This window comes from Simochromis diagramma, unplaced genomic scaffold (assembly GCF_900408965.1).
Source record: "Simochromis diagramma unplaced genomic scaffold, fSimDia1.1 OVJJ01000672.1, whole genome shotgun sequence".
NCBI lineage: Eukaryota > Metazoa > Chordata > Actinopteri > Cichliformes > Cichlidae > Simochromis > Simochromis diagramma.
Genome location: NW_024387215.1, coordinates 614,689 through 635,848, shown reverse-complemented (window position 1 = coordinate 635,848; position 21,160 = coordinate 614,689). Strand labels below are relative to the sequence as shown.

Below are 21,160 nucleotides of genomic sequence, written 5' to 3'. Positions count from 1 at the left end.
TTTTGTATTTACCAACCACATTGCAGCAGCAGCAGCACAGCGCAGCAGCTTCAGCAATGAAGGTGCTGAACATTGTCCATTTGAACTCAATGTCCCCAGTCTCTTTCATAATGCGGTCAAAGCTCTGCAGGAGGTGGAGGAGTTAAAGATCTCGTGGACTGAGGCCTCTGCTAGGTGTTCCCTCACTGTACATGTAGGTGCACCAGGTTTGTCCACCATCCTCCATGACCACCTGATCCAATTCAACACCAGGTGGTGAATAGTTGACAGCTCAGCACCTCTCTTCACTTGAGTGTCCAGAACATACAGCTGCAGATCTGATGATACGATTACAAAATCCTGGTGCCATGCACTTATGGACAACATTAGGTTCGAAAATAATTTTGTTATGGCCAAACTGTGGTTTGCACAAAAGTCCAGTAACAGAATACCACTCAGGTTCAGATCTGGGACACTGTAGGACATTAGAATCCCCAAGTGGAGCACCTTCAAGCACCATGCCCAGTGAATCCAATAAGGCCGGGTACTCTGAACCCTTGTTTTGCACATAAGCGGTCAACACCTGTGCCCCAACCCGAAGGCACAGGGAATAAACCCTTTCCCAGGGCCAATTTCTCATGGGAGACCCTACCAGGAGACAAAATCCCCTCAACAAACCCTCCACGAAGATAAAGTGGTGATTCACATAGGGGATTCTGGAGGTGAAAGTTCAGCTTTTTTTGTACACAATTTTTTTTCTGTTTTTACATTCTATAATATATCCCGAATTCACTTTTTCTTTCCATTCTTGCTGTTGCTTTAATAAGTGAATTTTCCCAATGTGAGGTTAACTAAAGTCAATGTTTATGTCTGATTAATGACGCAATACATAAAATGAAAACAGCAGAAATGGTAATATTCATAAGTAAATGGGTTTTAATTAAAATCTTTTACATACTGCTCTAGGTGGTCTGAAACTACATGGATTTTGGGTCATGGTCCTGGGTCATTTGACCCAGCGTTTTGTGTTTATTATTATGATCTTGTGTTCTAGTGTATTCTGTCTAAGTATTTGGGTTTAGACTTTTTAGTTCTAGGGTTTTGATTCCCTGCTTCCTCTGTTTTGTGTCTGCCCATGTGTTTCCTCCCTGTTGCCATGTCTGATGTCTTGTCTTAAGCTCGTGTCTGTTTTACTTTGATAGTCCCTGTCCTGTGTATAGTGTGTCTGGTTTTGCTTCCCATGGTCTTGTCAGCTCTGATTTAGCTTGTTTCCTTTCTGTCTCCCATTCAGTCGTGCGTTTTCTTCTACCTTTTCCTGGTACCGTTTGCGTGTTTCTCTGCTTCTTCCTGTGTTCATTGTTTGAGTCCCCAGTGTGTTTCCTGCTGCATCTTTGGGTTCTTTCCATGTTTTCCAGTTTAGGTTTAACGTCTTGGTGAGTCCCCAGTTGTTTTTCCACTCGCATGTCATCATCTGTTGAGCCAGTTTAGGGTTCAGTTCATATTATAATCATGTCGATTTTCGCACTTTTCAGGCCCCAAAGGCTTTAATGCCACTAGTTTTAATAAAGTTGGAGGTGAGGTTGTACCCGCTGTGGGCAGATACGAAGGGGTTATCCGCCTTCACAGTATGCGGTTTAATAAACTCCGACACAACGCCAGCAAGAGCCAAGTCCTGGCACTCAGTTAAGGCGTTCCCAACCCCCCTCGATCGACACCCACAACATCTGCCACCGCAGCTGTAACATTATGCTGTTCAGTGATGATTAAGCTAAGTCATGATCTATCACTTTTTTTGTTTTTCTTTGCCTTATCTGTACTTTCTAATGTAAACAAAACAGAACTTCCCCATAAAAGTAAACTATGTGGAGGAAAAAAAAAGTCACTGTTGCTTCTACACTGAACAGGAAAAAGGAAGTACTGCACCTTCACATCTATCATATTGTGCTTTTACTCAGTGATATGTTGAGACATGTGAGGGGTAACATGGAGGTCACAGGGCTCGGTATGAGACTGAGTGAGTACTGATTCTTCTTTCCATCTCTATTCAACTTCAAAATCAAATCTTCAAAATAAGATGTTTGTCTATTAGACAGTATTAAAACTTTACTACCTAAATACTTTTGTTAGAGTCAGATTTTCTTTAACCAGTCAGTTAGTATTGGTGATAGAAACTCCTTTAACTTTTATTAACTTGCATTTAAAGGAGTTTAATTCAGTCAATAAGGATATTGGTGTGTATGATTACAGTTATCAAAACATGAATCCTACTTTTAGTCAGTGTTTACAATATGTATTTATTCAAAAAGGGGGAAAACGATTGAAATATGCCACTAAAAGCTAAATTTAATAATTTGAGTGGCGGTGTAATGAAGGTTTTCTTTTTGTGTCTGCAGTGGTGATGGCACTGTTTCTGCTCATGGCTGAAGATCAGAAATGTTGCCATGCTCAGAAATGTAAGACATTTTTGATATATAAACTGTAAAAAAATAAGGATGTAGTTATTGTATGTATTTTCTATGCTGAGTCTCACAATTTCAACAGTGGTGGTTGTCTTTGCTCTCAATGTAACACAGAGTATTCGTTCTGCACTAAAATTAAACTTGTTAATCAATGTGAGTTTTCACTTTGCTCTTTTTGAACAGTGGATATAAACTCATTTTCTTTTCTTTCTTTTTTTTCTTTTCTTTTCCCGCTTATCTGTGCAGCAGAAGGAGCTTATCTTCATGTTCATCCTAATAGATTTCAGTTCTTTGAATATGACTCCATCTCATTAAACTGCTCAGGGTTTGATGGCCCAGCAGAATGGAGAGTGATCAAAAAGCTTGGTTTAAATTCTACTCAGTGGGAAACATCAACAAGAACTTTGTACATTAAACCTGCCTTTAAGTCACACAGTGGAGAATACTGGTGCGAAAAAGAAGACGGAGAGAAAAGCATGACTGTCAACATCACCATCACTGGTATGTTTAGTAAACCACAATTAACAATTTTTTAAAAAGTTCAATATGCTGCCATGGCTCCAGAAAAAGTCAAAATAGTACTTTGTTCAAAATATATTTGCAGCTATCTTCACTTTAGTCAGATTTGCACATGGACTTTGTATCATTGTATTCATCATTATAATTATTTTTTTGTTTTTTATTTTTTTGAGGAGGAGATGTGATCCTGGAGATTTCTGCTTTTCCTGTTATGGAGGGAGAAAATGTCACTTTGGGTTGTAGAAAAAAAGGAATGCCTTCCAATCTTCCAGCTGATTTTTATAAAGATGGCCACAAGTTGGAAACTGGATATGGAGGAAAGATAACCATTCCCAATGTTTCCAAGTCTAACGAAGGACTGTACAAGTGCATCTTTTCTGAATTTCAAGGGAAATCACCAGAGAGTTGGCTGACTGTTAGGGGTGAGAAATGACTACATACCTGACATATAATTGTGTATAAAAGAAACAGCACGCACACAGTATTTCACATTTTCTGTTTTTTTTTTTTTTTTTTTTTTTTTTAGCTTTATGCATTAAATAGGCTAAAAATACGATGCCAGAACAAAATCGCAATGTACAATTCAAACCAAGACTCATCCAGGATTCGACCTCTAGTGACTATGATGTGAAAAAAATAAATTACAATCTGCACAACTAAAGACCTAAATTGAGTCAAAACAAAAAAGTTCAAACGTTATGATTAGATCTTTTGGACAAACTGATATTAATTATCAAATGTCAGAGTTTCATAGAATAAATACTAAGAGGTTTTGATACATATTTTTTTTTTCTTTGACCAGTAATTTCCATGCAAATTAAACTTGAATATTGCCACACCAATTTTTTTATTTTGTTAACAGTGGACATTGTTACCACACCTCAAGAAACAATACCCCGTGAATATGAATATGAATATGAAAGGAGTCCAGAAGAGACACCCAACTCCACTGAGCCCTCCATCTTGTTGTCAGCTGTCTTCACCACTTTGGGTGTAGCTGTGCTGGTAGTTATTGGAGTACTTTACCATCAGAAACACAAAGGTATAGAAAATATTTCATCCAGCTGCAAATTAGAAGTAATAAAATTATTTACTGTCTTTCATAGAATGCTTCCCTATAAAAGGGATCCTTCTAAAACCCCACACATTTCGTGGCCACAGGATGTTAAGTATAATTAAAAGTGAGCATGCACTGAGCTCCACTACTACTGTCTGAAAACTGTACTCAAGCCTTTGACATTATTTCATGACTGCCTAATTCACTTTTGTTATATAGCCAATATAGGGAAAACTGAGAGATGCATTCAAAATAAAGCAAACAAAAGTTTAGTGTGTGCAATGGGTAGCAGAGCTTAGGGTAAACATTTGTGCGGTAGATTAAAGAAGGTTTATTTAAGTAAGTAATACAAAAATGATGGTTGAGCTAGCAGTTTCATATTGGTTCTCACATTTGATCTCTGTTTATTTTATTTATTTTTTTAATCTAATAGCATGTGCTTCCTCTGGGACATCAGCACCAGGTAAGAATTACATGGTAAATTAACAGAAACCACACTGCATAATAATACAATTATATAAAATGATTATTAATAATACTGTGCATTCAGTATTTTTTTCTCGTAATTACTCCTCTTGAAGCATAGCAGTAATTTCAAAAAACAGTGTCTTTAAACTTTGGAAAGGAATTGAAATTCTTTCTCCTGGAGTCTAATGAATAACTTGACTGTAAAGACTGTAAGGATTACTATTTTAAAAGTATATGTATGCTGTCTACTTTACGACTACTATGTATGTATACATGTGTATACACGTATGTCTTATGTTTATTTGTTCCAATGTATGAAGATGTCAGGGTACCTGATCTAATCATGGATAAATGTGACAATGACAGAAAAAAACAACAAGAGAAAAGGTACTTATTACATAATATCTTTTTTATACCCTGAGGTACCCCTGAGCAAGGTACTGTCTCTACACACTGCTTCACTGAGTGAATGGGTTAAATGCAGAGAGCAATTCCCCTACAGAGATCAGCTGTAATGTATCACAACTTTGGAAAACTCAGTTCAATTTCTCATTGAACAATTCATGAAAATGTATTTTTATATTGTTTCAGAATATCAGAGAGGAAATGTAGCTGATCCAGACAGTGTTACATATGCTGCTGTCACGGTCAAACCAAAGAGGGAGAGAGGTAACTTATTTGCAAGTTATTTTGTGTTGTTCACTATCAGAAGCACAGAACATGTGAAATATGTTATGTAGATTGATAATTTCATTTTTCATTAATTAGGGCTAGATTTTATCATTCAGTTGCACCCAATAAAGTCAATCAAGATTTTGACTTAATCCTAGTCACCCCTAGTCCTATCCTTTTCAAGTGAAACTATTATGTACCTCACATCTATTGCATTTATTTTTTAAGATGTGCTGAGGGTAAAAAAGTGAACCGACAACGTTATATCTCTGTTCATACATGAGTGTTACTTATACCAGAATAGACATGCTGTCATTTGTAGATGCACCCACTGTGGTGAACTACTTATATTACAGTTTTAGTACAGATAATTTTGAGATGTGTGAGAAACAGTTTGACAGGAAATTTATTTTGCATTAAAAGGAAACTGAAAGGACATAACCACAAAAACCATATTACCCATGTTTGAGTAAGATGATTCGTTTTGTATTGCTCAAGTTTTGTATTTGTGTGTTTAGTAATTACAGCTTATCTGCCTTCTTACTGCTTTAGTATTTAAGTGTATGTGGCTGATACATATAGTTTGTCATGTTCTTCTCTTATTTGTCAGTTTGTAAACAGACAAATGAATCAGATCCAGACAAAACAACATATGCTACTGTTGCAAATCAGAGGAAAGACAGAGGTAATTTTCTCTTTACTGACTACATCAACAGGCCATGTAGGTATCAACGCAATTTTTGACATTGCCTTTTTGTTTATCTTGCAGGTCATTGACAGCAAAAAAAAAAAAAGACATCTGAATACAGAAAAATGAGACATGAGTCTGAAGCTTTTTGACACATTTTATTGTGTTTTGGATGCATTACAATGTCCTGCTTAAAGTATTTCTTTTGGCTGTGTTGCAGTGCTACTGATTGTAAATCTAAGTTGTATTATTACTTCAGACTTGCCAGATAAAATGTATTGTTGTTAATTAAAAAAGTAGAAATAAATCATTAAATATAGGTTTTAATAAATTTTCTCAAATACAGAAAAGTAGATTTGCAACCTAAAAACTTTAATTTTTAAATAACAAATTTTCTTTTAATAGATACTTATTGAGAGCATTTCAGACTCACAATTGTCTTCATATGTGAGCTTTAGTTCAACACCACCAGGGCCTCTTTTTAAAGGCAGTGGGTTATTATAGTCTAACACAGGGGTCGGCAACCTGCGGCTCTGGAGCCGCATGCGGCTCTTTAGTCCTTATACTGCGGCTCCACGTGGTTTGGGAAAATAAATTAGAAGTATTTAGCTGAAGTGTATTTTATTTATATTAGTTCTTTTTTAACGTGTAGTTCTAAATTGGAAGATTATTGAGATATTGAAATATAAAAATAAAATTATATTCTATTATTTCTTCATCGCTCAAAATAAGCGTCACACTCGCAGAAGCCGGTGTACCGGGCGAAATGCTGTGAATTTATCGAGACTTTCAATCCCAGGTAGGCCATTAATGGATCTTCGGATCCACATTATGTCAGCAGCTGTTCTCCACCTGTGAACTATGTTAAAAACAAACACCGCTCACGCCTCACAGGTGAAAGCTTACAGTCCTGCGTAAAGATGGAAAGTGACTTCATACAGCCCCGATTTGCAGACGCTGTGCGCAGAGGTTCAGGAGCATAAGTCCCATTGTAAACATACCACGGCAGACCCGCTGCTTTTCAGCATCTCTTTATTGACTACTTTTCACACACAGTTGCTGTACACATACAGCCGGCTGTAGCTTTTCAGCTCACAGCCCGACACATACCAACAACAACACAACAGCAGAGAGAGCACAGACTTTAAGGCGGCGAGGCGTAATTGCGGGTGCCACTCAGGTGCGTCCGCCTCCCCTGCAGCGGCGCTGCAGACCGCGCCCTGCCACACACATTAACCAGGTAAAATACATATTTAGACAGAATTTTGCAAATATCTATTTTTCATTTTTCAGCAGCATTGTGCTTTTTTCCAGTTATTTTTTTAAAAGTCAGGTCAAGGCTCCAAAATCCCAAAGGCGATATAAGGGTGGCGGCTCACAACAGTTTTTGTTTGCTGGATCATTTTAGTTCAGCTGGGTGTCTTTCCTTTGGTTATATTTCTTTAAGAGTTCAAACTGCGTTAATTACGTAAATAAAATGTAATTTTCTCTGTAGCACTTCATGGATTTCATAAGCAACACACCTTAGTTGTTCACACAAAGCATAAAGGTAAAAAAAACAATATATACAGTGTTATCTTCATTTTAGATGTCAAAACGTATTTGCGGCTCCCAGTGTTTTCTTTTGCGTGGAAACCAGGTCCAAATGGCTCTTTGGGTGTTAAAGGTTGCAGACCCCTGGTCTAACAGGTTATACCAAAATGTGCTATTGCTGTTGTGGCTATTGACCTGAAGCAAAGATGCAGTGCGACAGATACACTATACTGCCAAAAGTTTCAGATGATTGAACTGAAGTGTTCCAATCACTTTCACTGCCACAGGTTTATAAAATCAATCACTTAGGCATGCAGACTGCTCCTACAAACGTTTGAGAAAGAATGGGTGCTTATACCAAAGTGGAAGAGATTGGGAACAACTCAGCCATGAAGTGGTAGGCCACACAAAATCACAGAGTGGGGTCAGCAGATGCTGAGGTGTATAGTGTACCAGAAGTTGTGAACTTTCTGCAGTGTCAGTCACTACAGAACTTTTCAGATCAAATAAAGAACAATGCATAGAGAGCTTCATGGAATCGGTTTCCATGGCCAAGCAGCTGCAGCTAAGCCTTACATCACCAAGTACAATGCAAACCATTGGATGCAGTGGTGTAAAGCAGACCACCACTGGACTTTAGAGTAGTGGAGACATGTTCAGGCCAGGAGAACGTTACTTGTCTGACTGCATTGTCCCAAGTTTGGTGTAGGAGGGAAATTTTGGTGTGGGGCTGTTTTTCAGGAGTTGGGCTCAGCTCCTAAGTTCCAGTGAAAGGAACTCTTAATGCTTCAGCAAACAAATATACTTTTTGACACTTTCAAGCTCCCAAATTTGTGGGAACAGTTTGGGAATGGCCCCTTCCTGTTCCAACATAACTGTACACCAGAGCACAAAGGAAGGACCTCAAAGATGGGAAATTCTGATGTAAAAGAACTGACTGGCTTGTAGAGTCTTGACCTCAACCCGAAAGAACACCTTGGGGTTTGAATTAGGGTGCAGACTGCAAGCCAGATCTTTTTGTCCATTAGTATCAGACCCCACAAATGAGTTTCTGTAAGAAGAGTCAAAACATTTCCATAAACACAGTCCTAAACCTCTAGAAAGCCTTCCCTGAAGAGTGGAGATAGCTGCATAGAATGGGTCAACATTATTAGACACTATGGAATAAGAAAAGGATGTCACTCAAGTTCATATGTGTGTGAAAGCAGATGCGTGCATTATTTTGGCAATTTATTACACACATGACCTGCTATATGGTCCATTAAATGTTCATTTTTACATAAATTCAGGTTATAAGCAGGTGTGATATGAAATCCATTTATGATAGAACAAGTGTGATCTTCAAAAATAAACATGTAGCATTTAAATCATGTTGACAAATAAATATTTGCAGAGCAGAATTATGTGTGCTTATTCATTTACACATGATTTCAAAAGTGAAAACATAAAATAATCAAATAATAATCACCTAAACCTATGACTCGTTATACCACCCTTGCAGCATTTCCTTCTGGAGAGGAATCTTGACCCATTTTTCTTTGCAGAATTGCTAAATTTCTGTCATTTTTCATTATTTTGCACACGAACACCCTGTTTAAGATCTCTCAGTAGTTCCACTTTTTCTCCTTTTGAGGATGATAGCTACATCATTGTTGCTGAGTCTCAAAGCTTTAGATGTGGCTTTGTAACCCTTTCCAGATTGTTAGATCTCAATGACTATGTTTCTCATGTGTTTCTTGTAGTGTGGTGTTGCTTTTTGAGAATTCTCGTTCTACTTCACTTTATCAGTCATGTTCTATTTAACTGATTTCTTAATTCCTCAGCAATCACGCCTAGATGTGTCTAGTGAAAGTGAAGGGTTTTCTTTTGTTTTTTTGGTGTTTACGCGTACATATACCAGTTTGGAGTTTCCCAGACAAGCAGTTTGTTGGAATAGATGAGCAAAATGCCAAAACTGCTTTAATTGGTGTGGTCACACTTGTTGGTTATCAGTTAATCAAGTGCAAGAGCTACAACTACAACAACATACAACTATGATTTGGTTACCAAATATGTTAAAAATACTTACCAAATAATAATAATAATAATTTCAAATGCAATATACACCATACTGTATTAGAAACCAGTAACTAAAACGCCAATTCATGGCAAAGTACCTCAGGAGGAAGAGCAGGTCATCAATCATCAAGTCGGGTGGCATGCCACACGTCCTTAGGCAAGATACCAAGATACCCCAGAAGCTTGGAAGTGTCTAAATGTTAGATGGAAAACAATTAGGCGCTTCTATGAAAGGTTGAGCACCCGAAAGGCGGGCCTTACTTAGCTGATGGAGGCTGGAAACATCAACCGCACCACCGCCAGCGCCGGCATGCACGATGTCAGCAGCCCCTCACACGCCATCTTCACCATCAACTTCACACAGGTCAGCGACGGTCACGGGTTCCACGTCATCATAAGGAACAAAAAAGAATTTGTTCTTTTACCAAGTATAAAATACATTTTCTTTATATTTATTTTTTTCTCTGCCACAGGTGGAATATATCTATGTATTGAACCAAAGAGATTACAGTTATATACCAGTCACATGTTTGGAAAGACTTTCTTATTCAATGTTGTGTGTTTTCTTTATTTTCATGACTATTTACAATGTAGATTCTCACTGAAGGTATCAAAACTATGAAGGAACACACACACAATTATGAAGTAAATGAGAAACTGTGAAATAAATCGAAACATGTTTTATATTTTAGACTCTTCAAAATAGCCACCCGTTGCTGTGATTACTGCTTTGGACACTCTTGGCATTACTTGTGATTTCTGAGGCTGGTGACTCGGATGAATTTATCCTCAGCAGCAGAGGTGACTCCTGGTCTTCCTTTCCTGTGGGGGTCCTCATGCCAGCCAGTCAAATGAATGTGAAATACAACATGCCATGTTATCATACTGAAGGCAGCCGCTAGAAGATGGGGGACAGACACAGAGGGCATACATTCTCAGGTTGGCTGTGGCACTTAAACAATGCTTACTTGAAACTAAAAGACAAAGAAAATAATTCCGATAAGACAGGATGGATCCATGCTTCATGCTGTTTATACCCAAATTTGACCACGAGATTAATCAAACCAGGTGATATTTTCACATGTTTTTTTTTACAGTTATGGCAATTATGAGGAAGGACATGTTTGGTCTGTGTAGCTGTATCGCAAGCTGAGTGACAGCAGAGGGCAGAAAAGGATCATTTTCTTTGTTCACATAACTGTGTGAGAAAGGAGAAAGAACTAATAAAGGATAACATTACTATTGTGTTTATGGCTCATCTCAGTGTCAGCAAGTCTGACACAAATCTACTAATCTGAAAGCTGGAGAGTCGGAGTCATTATAGCAGTAGTTCAATATAAAGAATATACTTTTGGTAGATTTAAGCTACTTAATATGTGTCAAAGTAAATGTGGACGATCTTTTAAAATAGAAAATTAAATAAAATTTAAATTAACCATAATGTAATTTATGACATATTATTAAAAACATTTTAATAGTGATCATACACTGAACAAAAATATAAATGCAACACTATTGTGCTGTGTGATCAAAATACATATTTCAGAGTGGCCTTTTGTTGTGGGCAGTCTAAGGCACACCTGTGCAATATGTCTATTTAGCACCTTGACATACCACACCTGTGAGGCAAAGGAGAAGTTCTCACTAACACAGATTTAGACATTTTGTGATTTGTGAAGAATTTGTGAAGAATATTTGAGAGTAATGGGTCTTTTGTGTATGTAGAAAATGTTTCACATCTTTGAGTTCAGCTCATGAAAAATGGGAGCAAAAATAAAAGTGTTGCATTTATATTTTCGTTCAGTGTACATACATATATGGATGCACAGACAGTGTTGGGGAGTAACGGAATACATGTACCGCCGTTACGTATTTAAAATACAAAATATGAGTAACTGTATTCCGTTACAGTTACCGTTTAAAAAGGTGGTATTCAGAATACAGTTACTTTGTTGAAATAAATGGATTACACTGCGGTACTTTCCTGTTTCATTTTGTCGCGGGTCAGGACTGTTTGGGTTTTGTTTGACAGCTACGTTCTGTTGTTCCAGGCGGCAGCGTTACGGTTGCCATGGTTACAGGGCGACGCGCTCTCTCTCTCTCTCTCTCTCTGCGACTGTGTGTTTCCTGGGTGAGAGAGCGCCTTTTTGTTGTTGTTGTGCTAAGCTAACAGGCAGAATGCTACAAGCATAGCTCTAAAGAATGTAGCATCATGGGCAGTGTAGTCCGTGTTGCAGGGAGAATGGACTGCCATACACGTTATGGGTCTGTGAGCGCGAGGAGGGAGAAAAAGGGGAGTGGACAGGTACGAGTTGTCATCGAGGAAAAACGGGAGCTGGAAGCATGTAAATATAATAATAACCACTTCAGCCAAGAAGAGTGCCTGACGAGCCCAGTTGTAAGTAAGCTATTAAGACTCGACTGTACACCGTGTTCGTGTTTTCCTCCGAAAACAATAAGTTCCGTTGGAGCAGTCTTTCAACGCCTCTCTCTGTCTCTCGCAAGAAAAGTTGACCCACACAACAAAGTAAAGCTAGTTTTCGGCTACGACAGGGACCCCGCCGTATTAGTCAGAGGTCCCTTTACTACAGTTCGGAGTCGCGGACCTTCAGTAATAGTAATAAATCACATTCACGTTGTTGTAAAAAGCATGATAATATATTAAGTAATCCAAAGTATTCAGAATACGTTACTGTCATTGAGTAACGTAACGGAATACGTTACAGAATACATTTTGGGGCATGTATTCTGTATTCTGTAATGGAATACATTTTAAAAGTAACCTTCCCAACACTGTGCACAGACACATATTACACACACACACACACACACACACACACACATACATCAATACCAATGGTATTGATGCAATGGCACTGGTATCGGATCGATACTAGCCTGGTGAGATCGATCCTTTACTTTAAGTTCTGCTCTTGTTTGCGGTCCTGTGGTTTCGGCAAAGACGAAACAGCCTCTTGTGTTTAGATGTTGCGCCATTACGTGACATGACTTAGATGCTTTGGGGGTTGTTAAGTTGTTTACATATTATTTATATTTTCACCAGTTGTTGTTTTTGCTGTTGAGAATTTTAATTATAATTTTTGTACTATAGTTTCTCAACAGTATTTGTTTGTTTTAATTTGTTTACTGGTTTGCCTGCACTTTTTATTTAAGATTTTTCTAAAAAAATTCATTTTCGATAAGAATTTTCTATTTAATTATAAACTTTGTCCTAATTATGTCTGGGGTTTTAACTATTTAATAATAAAAAAGGAAACATCACAAAAAACACTTAAGGTCATGAATATTAATTGAGATTTAGCAATTTAATGACGCATCCGCCTCATTTATTCAAAAAGTATTGGTATCCGCAATACTGGCCCGTATTTACTTGGTGTCACGGTTCTGGGTCATTCTGACCCAGCATTTTCAGCTCTTATGTTTTTGGTATTTCTTTGGATTATGATTTATATTCTAAATATTTAGTGATACTATTTTGATTATTGTTGTTATTGCAGGTTTAGTTTAGTGTCTAGTCTGTCTCTCTCTGTCTAGTCTGCGTCTCAGTAAAGTGTGTCTTGTTTCCTCATCTTGCTGTGTGTTCTGTCTGTCTGCCTGCTAAGTTTACTTTTGGATTCTCAGTTTTGTTACTTTTTGAGTTCGCGTTTTGCCTCCGAGTGTCTGCACTTTGGGTCCTCCATATCACCACTTCTGCCTGCACGCAGCCTAAAAATGAAACTTGGTATCGATACCAATACCAAAATATGCAGTATCGCACACCACTAGTGTCAATTTTGAAGCAATATAATTATTGAGGTGTGATGCAATCGCTGATATAAAGTTCACATGATATTATGATAAGACAAGATAAGATAAGCTTTACTGGCATTGTTAGCACAAGAATACAGTTTTTCTACTTGAATAAAAGAGTAACAAAAATATTTTCTATGCTGTATTATGACCCAGGTCACGATTTTGTGTACTAATTGTGTACTGTATTTTGCTCCTCCACACCTGATGGTGGCATTGTTTATTTTTTCTGCTTTTGTGACACCGGACCACTTCTTACAGTATTCTGTAATGCCATATGGGTTATGAAATGCTCCAACCAATTTCCTAAGGCTGATAAATAGAGTACTCTCTGGTGTCAGCAGCTGCAAAGTATACTCAGATAATATTGTAGTTTATTGTCAAAGGAGCTTGCGAATAAAAGCGTCTGGACTTCTTTAAGTTGCTTGAAGACGTTTCACCTCTCATCCGAGAAGCTTCGGATGGTTTGAAAGAGGAGTGAAAGAAGCCATCTATGTCCACTGTGAGCGACCATCTTTGAACAGAGGCGGTGGTTTACGACACCAACTGTCTGCCATCTATAATCCAGTTTTGAGATCCTTTCCCAGACGCCTTAACGCCCACTCACATCCTGGGCCATCTGACCTCAGGAATTCGCATGATAAGGTGGGGCCAGGTTTCACAATGAACTCACCCCAAACCCTGGCTGATTGGGACCCACACCCGCTTTCACACCTTGGCTCAGGCGATTAAGGGATCATCAGGGGGTCCTTTTGTCTCTCTGTGGGGGGATACTAGGACTAGGTTTAAATCTGGGACTCCCCACCATTTGACCTTAGAACTGAAGAAACTTCTCGGATGAGAGGTGAAACGTCTTCAAGTAATTTAAAGAAGTCCAGACGCTTTTATTCACAAACTCCTTTGACTACAATTACCTGGATGACTGAGAACCTTCACAGACATATTGTAGTTTATTCATCAACATGGTCAGAGCACATGGACACTTTGCAGGAATTCTTCACCAGGTTAGAGAGTGCATGCTTCACTTTAAACCGTGTAAAATGTGAGTCTGGCAAACCTGTGGTCAACTGTCTAGGAAACCAAGTAGGACCAGAGCAAGTGTACCCTTGTGTATGTGTGGCTACTATCCTGCTTTCTGCAAGTTGGGCTTTGTTGGTTGTTCCTTTGGCTGATTTGTCAAGTCCTGCCGACACTTTTGTGTGGACTTCTGGATGTCAGGAGTCATTTGACTCAGCCAAAGCCTGGCTGTGCAGTGCTCCAGTGGTGGCTGCCGCTGATTTTGCTTGTGCTTTCAAGCTAGAGGTGGATGCAAGTTCTTATGGTGCAGGTGCTGCACTTCTCCAGGAGGCTGCTCACCCAGTGTGCTGCTTTTCAAAGAAATTCAATACACATCAAAAGAAGTGCAGCACAAATGAAAAAGAAACCTTAGCATTACTTTTAGCAATGCAACATTTCGAAGTGTATGTTAGTTCCAGCTCCACCCAGTTGTTGTTTATAGTGACCACAATCCCCTGGTGTTTCTGTCTCCCATGCGCAATAACAATCAGGGTCTCATGTATTGGTCCATATTGCTGCAAGATTTTAACCTTGATATTTAGCATCATATAATCATAGAAGGGCTGATAATATTGTGGCAGATGTGCTATTCCATGTTGGAATTTAGGCCGAGCATTTCTTCAGGGGTGGAAATGTGGCTACTACATTTTAGATCCAGTGCTTGATTTTAAATCGCGGGTGTTATTATAACAAATTCAAATATGATAACAAAGGAGTGAATTTATCAAATTTTGTTTGTTATCACTCCTGATGGTGGCATTGTTAATTTCTTTCTTTCTCTTTCTCTCTCTCTTTTGGCCGCTTATGTAAGTTCCAGGTGGAGGCTGGCCATCGGTTGAAGACTGAATGAAACTCCCTACAATTTAGGACCAGTGTAGCTCCACCTACTTCCTGCTTCCAACCAGGCAGTTATGTACTGTGTGTGATAAAGTTTCTGTATCTAGAAGAACTAGATTAGTTATTTTTATTATGTATTGTAAATAGACTCTTTTGTTGATTGACCTGGTAACTGTTTAAGTAGGAAGCTTATGGCTTTTAAAACCTTTTCTCCTGTTCAGGTTAGGGAGACAAATGACAGGCCTGGATTTTCTTTGGGATTTTCATGATAGGAAAGTTGATTCGGTTTACTTTCTTGAATATTTTGTTTGTTGTTTTGGCCATGCCCAGCCTGACGTTTCCTACCTTCAAAAATAAATAAAATATTTCATTTCAATTCATTTTATTTTGTTTCACACATGGTACAGCAGTAATTCATTTCCTATACACAAACCTTCCTTTCAATTGAAATAACACTGTATCCATGCATGAACAGGAACAGGAAGAAGAATAAATTCGTATTAACACCTGCCCACTATCTGTAATAGTACAAGTAGGCACTTACAACCAAAATACACTCTGACACTATCCTACACACAGCTAAACAAAACAAAGAAAACAATATACTCAACAACAAGCAATACCACTAAATATAAAACTAAAAGGATAATTCTTTCTATAGTTAACTTCTGTTATTTTCATCTTCTTCATATTGGTTTATCATTTTATTCTTACAGCACATTTTAAATTGAAAAACATTTGTGCAACCCTTACGATTATCATGGAGAGAATTCCACATTTTACACACATTTGCCTTTGTGTGGTCGAAGCAAACGGATGCTTAAAATACACTGAACAAAAATATAAACGCAACACTTTTGTTTTTGCTCTCATTTTTCATGAGCTGAACTTAAAGATGTGAAACATTTTCTACATACACAAAGGACCCATTACTATCAAATATTGTTCACAAATCTGTCTAAATCTGTGTTAGTGAGAACTTCTCCTTTGCCGAGATAATCCATCCCACCTCACAGGTGTGGCATGTCAAGGTGCTGATTAGATAGCATTGATATCGCTCAGGTGTGCCTTAAACTGCGCACAATAAAAGGCCACACTCTGAAATATGCAGCTTGATCACACAGCACAATGCCGCCACTTTTCATGTCCGATGTCTCCACAGTTCAGTTAGCAAGCATTTAGTTAGCACCAGCAACTGCACAAACAGACATACAGCAAATAGTGAAGGTTTGGTAGAGAAAGCCGGTTGGTTAATACCAAGTATTCAGCAAAGGAGGGGGGGTTACATTACTAGATGATTAAACATGCAACTGTTTTGCTGGCAATAATTAAAATGATTAAAGAAAATTAACAAGCTATTTATGCAAGATAATTCATAATTTTATAAACTGGAATGATGAAATTATATTGGGGGGTTATATTGGCTGGATCTCATTATCGGGGGGGATCATAACCCCCCCTGGAAATTACGCACATGAACGGTGAACTTACTGCTCTGTTAACAGTATATGTTTTTTTTAATACAGAAGACATTTAAAACCTTATATAGAAAATGTGTTTATTTTAGATTTTAAAAAAAATATAAGTATCTAGCATATTAATACGAATGCATTTTTTCCAAATAAGAATGTCTTTCAAAGAAAATGAGATTTAGAGATAGAATGACAGACCACTTATAATAAATTGATCACCTGAAATTCCTCATTTTACATTTTCTCACCAAAAGTGTTCTGTCAGTCCAATTGCTTGCTGGCAGTTTTGCTTGGCTCAACTACATGGAAGGTAAACCTTTGTTTCTTCTTTACTCTGAAATGATTCCAACCTAAAGGCTAAAGAAACGAACTCCACTGCATGATCACTTGACAACACAAATCAGCCAGCTGCTAATGCATGAGACACACCTGGCATGGTTAACCAAAGGGCAGAAGGTCTTGATCTTGATCCCCAAGGATCCCAAGAAAAGACCAGTCCCGTGCACTCTCTGGAGTTACTAAAACAAATCCCATGTCTCTTGGAATGCTTGATTAAGGATCAGGAATTAAATTTGGGGATATGGAAAACAACACTGGAGGCTAACTTCAAGCCAACTGTACAAGCCACCATAAATTGTGGGATTAACCAAGGACATGCTATGTCCCCACTGCTGTTCTGCATGTGCCTGAAACACCTGGCTATGGATATCAACTATGAAGTGGAACAATTGTAAGCTGCCTCCTCTGCATGGATGAATATAGAGAAGATTGCTGTATTCCAGGAGTGAACGAGACATTGGTTGATTGATGCACACGACTTGATTTTACAGCAGTGACATTAGAATTTCATTTGGACTGGAGAACTCCAGGATAAAAGGTGATTTTAAAGGGCAGGGGCTGTCTGGGTCCTGGGTCGGAGTGACCCAGGATCCCTGAGCAGTTATGAATTATATTATTATTGTATGTACAGGGAGTGCAGAATTATTAGGCAAATGAGTATTTTGTCTACATCATCCTCTTCATGCATGTTGTCTTACTCCAAGCTGTATAGGCTCGAAAGCCTACTACCAATTAAGCATATTAGGTGATGTGCATTTTTTTTTTTTTTTTTTTAAAGTAAGGTAAAAAAAGCCAATTCAAATCTTGTGCTTGACAAGAGTTAGAATAGCTGCAGTTGAAAAAGAATGTGCTCCGATACTTTTTGTGACAGCAGAGCACCGAAGCTCAAATATGGTGTTCCATTTTCTTGAAAATAACTTCTAAGTTCGCCGGATTCCAGGAAGACTATTTTTGCACACGCTGGCCATTATGTGAAATATGATTCAGGACATTTGCACACTGACTCCAGTCCACAAGTTCATGTAAAACCACCACATGGACAGTTTTATCCTCTGGGCCTCCTAAAATATTTGTGAATGTAGTGAGAAATGAATGTTGTCCTGCACTTGGCAAGTTGCCTTCTGACCTCATGTTAGGGTTTACATAAAATGAGCCAAAGATCAACATCATGATGACCTGTGTGTGTACCACAGATATTTGATTTTATAGAAAGTGTCACGGGTTGCTCTGAGGATCCACTCGCAGGACTCCGGAGTGTGTTGTAACAGAGACAGTTTATTCACAAAAATCTTCACCAAGTGTATTTACAGGCAGTGCGAGGACAGTGCTATATACAAGATGTGCGAGGACAGGTTCCAGGGGCTCCAGGGAAAACAAGGGGATCACACACACGCTCACGCCAACCTCTCTCCGCTAGTGACCAGCCACCTCTTACACGCTCCACACGGGGAAACACGGGGACGGGTCCGGGGAATCTAGAACAGAGAGACAAATGTTACTTTCTGAGGCGGAAGTGTGGGAAACTAGGGCTCGACGTGTACTGACAGGAGTCTTCACAACAATCCAGCGTTGAACAGCTGATCTCCTCCTTCTGATATACCAGCTGGTCTGATGAGGCCCAGGTGTGCATGATCTGGGAGGGCGTGGGCCGAGGGCGTGAACCCGCCATGAGTTCCGCCCCGGCAAAACAGGGGAGAGGGAGAGAGATTGCTGATCAGTGCCTTGCCGACCCCGCAGGTCGTGACAGTAAGTGTTGTTTGAATAGGCCTTTTTGTTCCATATATTAACTGAACTTTGATCATCCCTGCCTGCTTGTCAATTAAAACAAGGAAAGACAAATGTTTCACATTGTGCAGCAGCGAGATTCATGCTCTGTGCACGATTTCAAACAATAGCACAATAAGTGCCAGGTACAATATACATGAATGTATTGCTTAGGGCTAATTATTGGACTCTGCAGACCTTTTCAAGAGCCAAAAAGCAGGAAAAAGTACATTCTTGCAGTTTCTTCTCGAATTTAAGATGCCGTATCAGGAGACTGATATTGCACTTTGGACATTAAAGCTTCCTGAAATCTTCATTTTACCTTTTTCTGATAACCTGTACTTGATCAGTGGTTAACCTAGCATCTAGAGACAGGTGCTAGGTTGATTTTAAAGGGCAGGGGCTGTCTGGGTCCTGGGTCGGAGTGACCCAGGATCCCTGAGCAGTTATGAATTATATTATTATTGTATGTACAGGGAGTGCAGAATTATTAGGCAAATGAGTATTTTGTCTACATCATCCTCTTCATGCATGTTGTCTTACTCCAAGCTGTATAGGCTCGAAAGCCTACTACCAATTAAGCATATTAGGTGATGTGCATCTCTGTAATGAGAAGGGGTGTGGTCTAATGACATCAACACCCTATATCAGGTGTGCATAATTATTAGGCAACGTCCTTTCCTTTGGCAAAATGGGTCAAAAGAAGGACTTGACAGGCTCAGAAAAGTCAAAAATAGTGAGATATCTTGCAGAGGGATGCAGCAGTCTCAAAATTGCAAAGCTTCTGAAGCGTGATCATCGAACAATCAAGCGTTTCATTCAAAATAGTCAACAGGGTCGCAAGAAGCGTGTGGAAAAACCAAGGCGCAAAATAACTGCCCATGAACTGAGAAAAGTCAAGCGTGCAGCTGCCAAGATGCCACTTGCCACCAGTTTGGCCATATTTCAGAGCTGCAACATCACTGGAGTGCCCAAAAGCACAAGGTGTGCAATACTCAGAGACATGGCCAAGGTAAGAAAGGCTGAAAGACGACCACCACTGAACAAGACACACAAGCTGAAACGTCAAGACTGGGCCAAGAAATATCTCAAGACTGATTTTTCTAAGGTTTTATGGACTGATGAAATGAGAGTGAGTCTTGATGGGCCAGATGGATGGGCCCGTGGCTGGATTGGTAAAGGGCAGAGAGCTCCAGTCCGACTCAGACGCCAGCAAGGTGGAGGTGGAGTACTGGTTTGGGCTGGTATCATCAAAGATGAGCTTGTGGGGCCTTTTCAGGTTGAGGATGGAGTCAAGCTCAACTCCCAGTCCTACTGCCAGTTTCTGGAAGACACCTTCTCCAAGCAGTGGTACAGGAAGAAGTCTGCATCCTTCAAGAAAAACATGATTTTCATGCAGGACAATGCTCCATCACACGCGTCCAAGTACTCCACAGCGTGGCTGGCAAGAAAGGGTATAAAAGAAGAAAAACTAATGACATGGCCACCTTGTTCACCTGATCTAAACCCCATTGAGAACCTGTGGTCCATCATCAAATGTGAGATTTACAAGGAGGGAAAACAGTACACCTCTCTGAACAGTGTCTGGGAGGCTGTGGTTGCTGCTGCACGCAATGTTGATGGTGAACAGATCAAAACACTGACAGAATCCATGGATGGCAGGCTTTTGAGTGTCCTTGTAAAGAAAGGTGGCTATATTGGTCGCTGATTTGTTTTTGTTTTGTTTTTGAATGTCAGAAATCTATATTTGTGAATGTGGAGATGTTATATTGGTTTCACTGGTAAAAATAAATAATTGAAATGGGTATATATTTGTTTTTTGTTAAGTTGCCTAATAATTATGCACAGTAATAGTCACCTGCACACAGATATCCCCCTAAAATAGCTAAAACTAAAAACAAACTAAAAACTACTTCCAAAAACATTCAGCTTTGATATTAATGAGTTTTTTGGGTTCATTGAGAACATGGTTGTTGTTCAATAATAAAATTATTCCTCAAAAATACAACTTGCCTAATAATTCTGCACTCCCTGTATATTTGGTGTTGTTGTCCTTCTCCCTGTTTGCGTGTGTGTGTGTGTGTGTGTGTGTGTATTTCTGCGGGCGCCTTCAGGCCTGGTGGGTGTGGCCCTGCTGGGGACTGGCCACACCCGAAGCCACGCACCTGCTGCTGATCAGGCATCGTCGGGGGAGCTACTTAAGAGAGTCTTGGAGCTCCCACCGACGCGGGATCATTCCGTGAGACTCCATGTTAGTCATCCTGTTGAGGTGTCTGCTGTGTGTCTGTGTCTGTGTCTGTGTGTGGCCGGCCGGCCAGTCGGCCGGCTGCCCGCGTGTCCGCCCGCGGTTATATGTGTCCTGACGGCTGCGTCTATTGTGTCCCCAGGAGAAGTGTGGAGCGCCAGACAGCAGCCAGCACGAGGAGTGCTGAGACACGGACTGGTCACG

The 21,160-nt window shown here is 39.4% G+C and overlaps 1 protein-coding gene across 2 annotated transcripts; it reads left to right on the top strand.

The window, feature by feature from the left end:
• The first annotated feature begins 1,698 nt into the window (after positions 1–1,698).
• Positions 1,699–6,163, top strand: LOC120746477 (low affinity immunoglobulin gamma Fc region receptor II-like). Of its 2 annotated transcripts, XM_040051892.1 has the most exons (9): positions 1,699–1,993; positions 2,373–2,432; positions 2,685–2,939; positions 3,131–3,379; positions 3,820–3,999; positions 4,448–4,477; positions 5,074–5,151; positions 5,765–5,839; positions 5,924–6,163. In XM_040051892.1, the coding sequence occupies exons 1-9, from the start codon at positions 1,840–1,842 to the stop codon at positions 5,929–5,931; spliced, it is 1,089 nt and encodes a 362-aa protein (XP_039907826.1). In that variant the 5' UTR covers positions 1,699–1,839; the 3' UTR covers positions 5,932–6,163. The 2 variants fall into 2 exon arrangements, with proteins under 2 accessions (XP_039907826.1, XP_039907825.1); XM_040051891.1 differs by having other exon boundaries at positions 5,765–5,933.
• Positions 6,164–21,160: the final 14,997 nt, after the last annotated feature.

Bases quoted from the DNA above. Each gene is read 5' to 3' on its own strand.
- LOC120746477 (XM_040051891.1), top strand. From the start codon at position 1,840: ATGTGGAGGAAAAAAAAAGTCACTGTTGCTTCTACACTGAACAGGAAA. The intron at 1,994-2,372 runs GTGAGTACTGAT...TTGTGTCTGCAG, and splicing joins AGGGCTCGGTATGAGACTGA to TGGTGATGGCACTGTTTCTG. The intron at 4,000-4,447 runs GTATAGAAAATA...TTAATCTAATAG, and splicing joins TTACCATCAGAAACACAAAG to CATGTGCTTCCTCTGGGACA.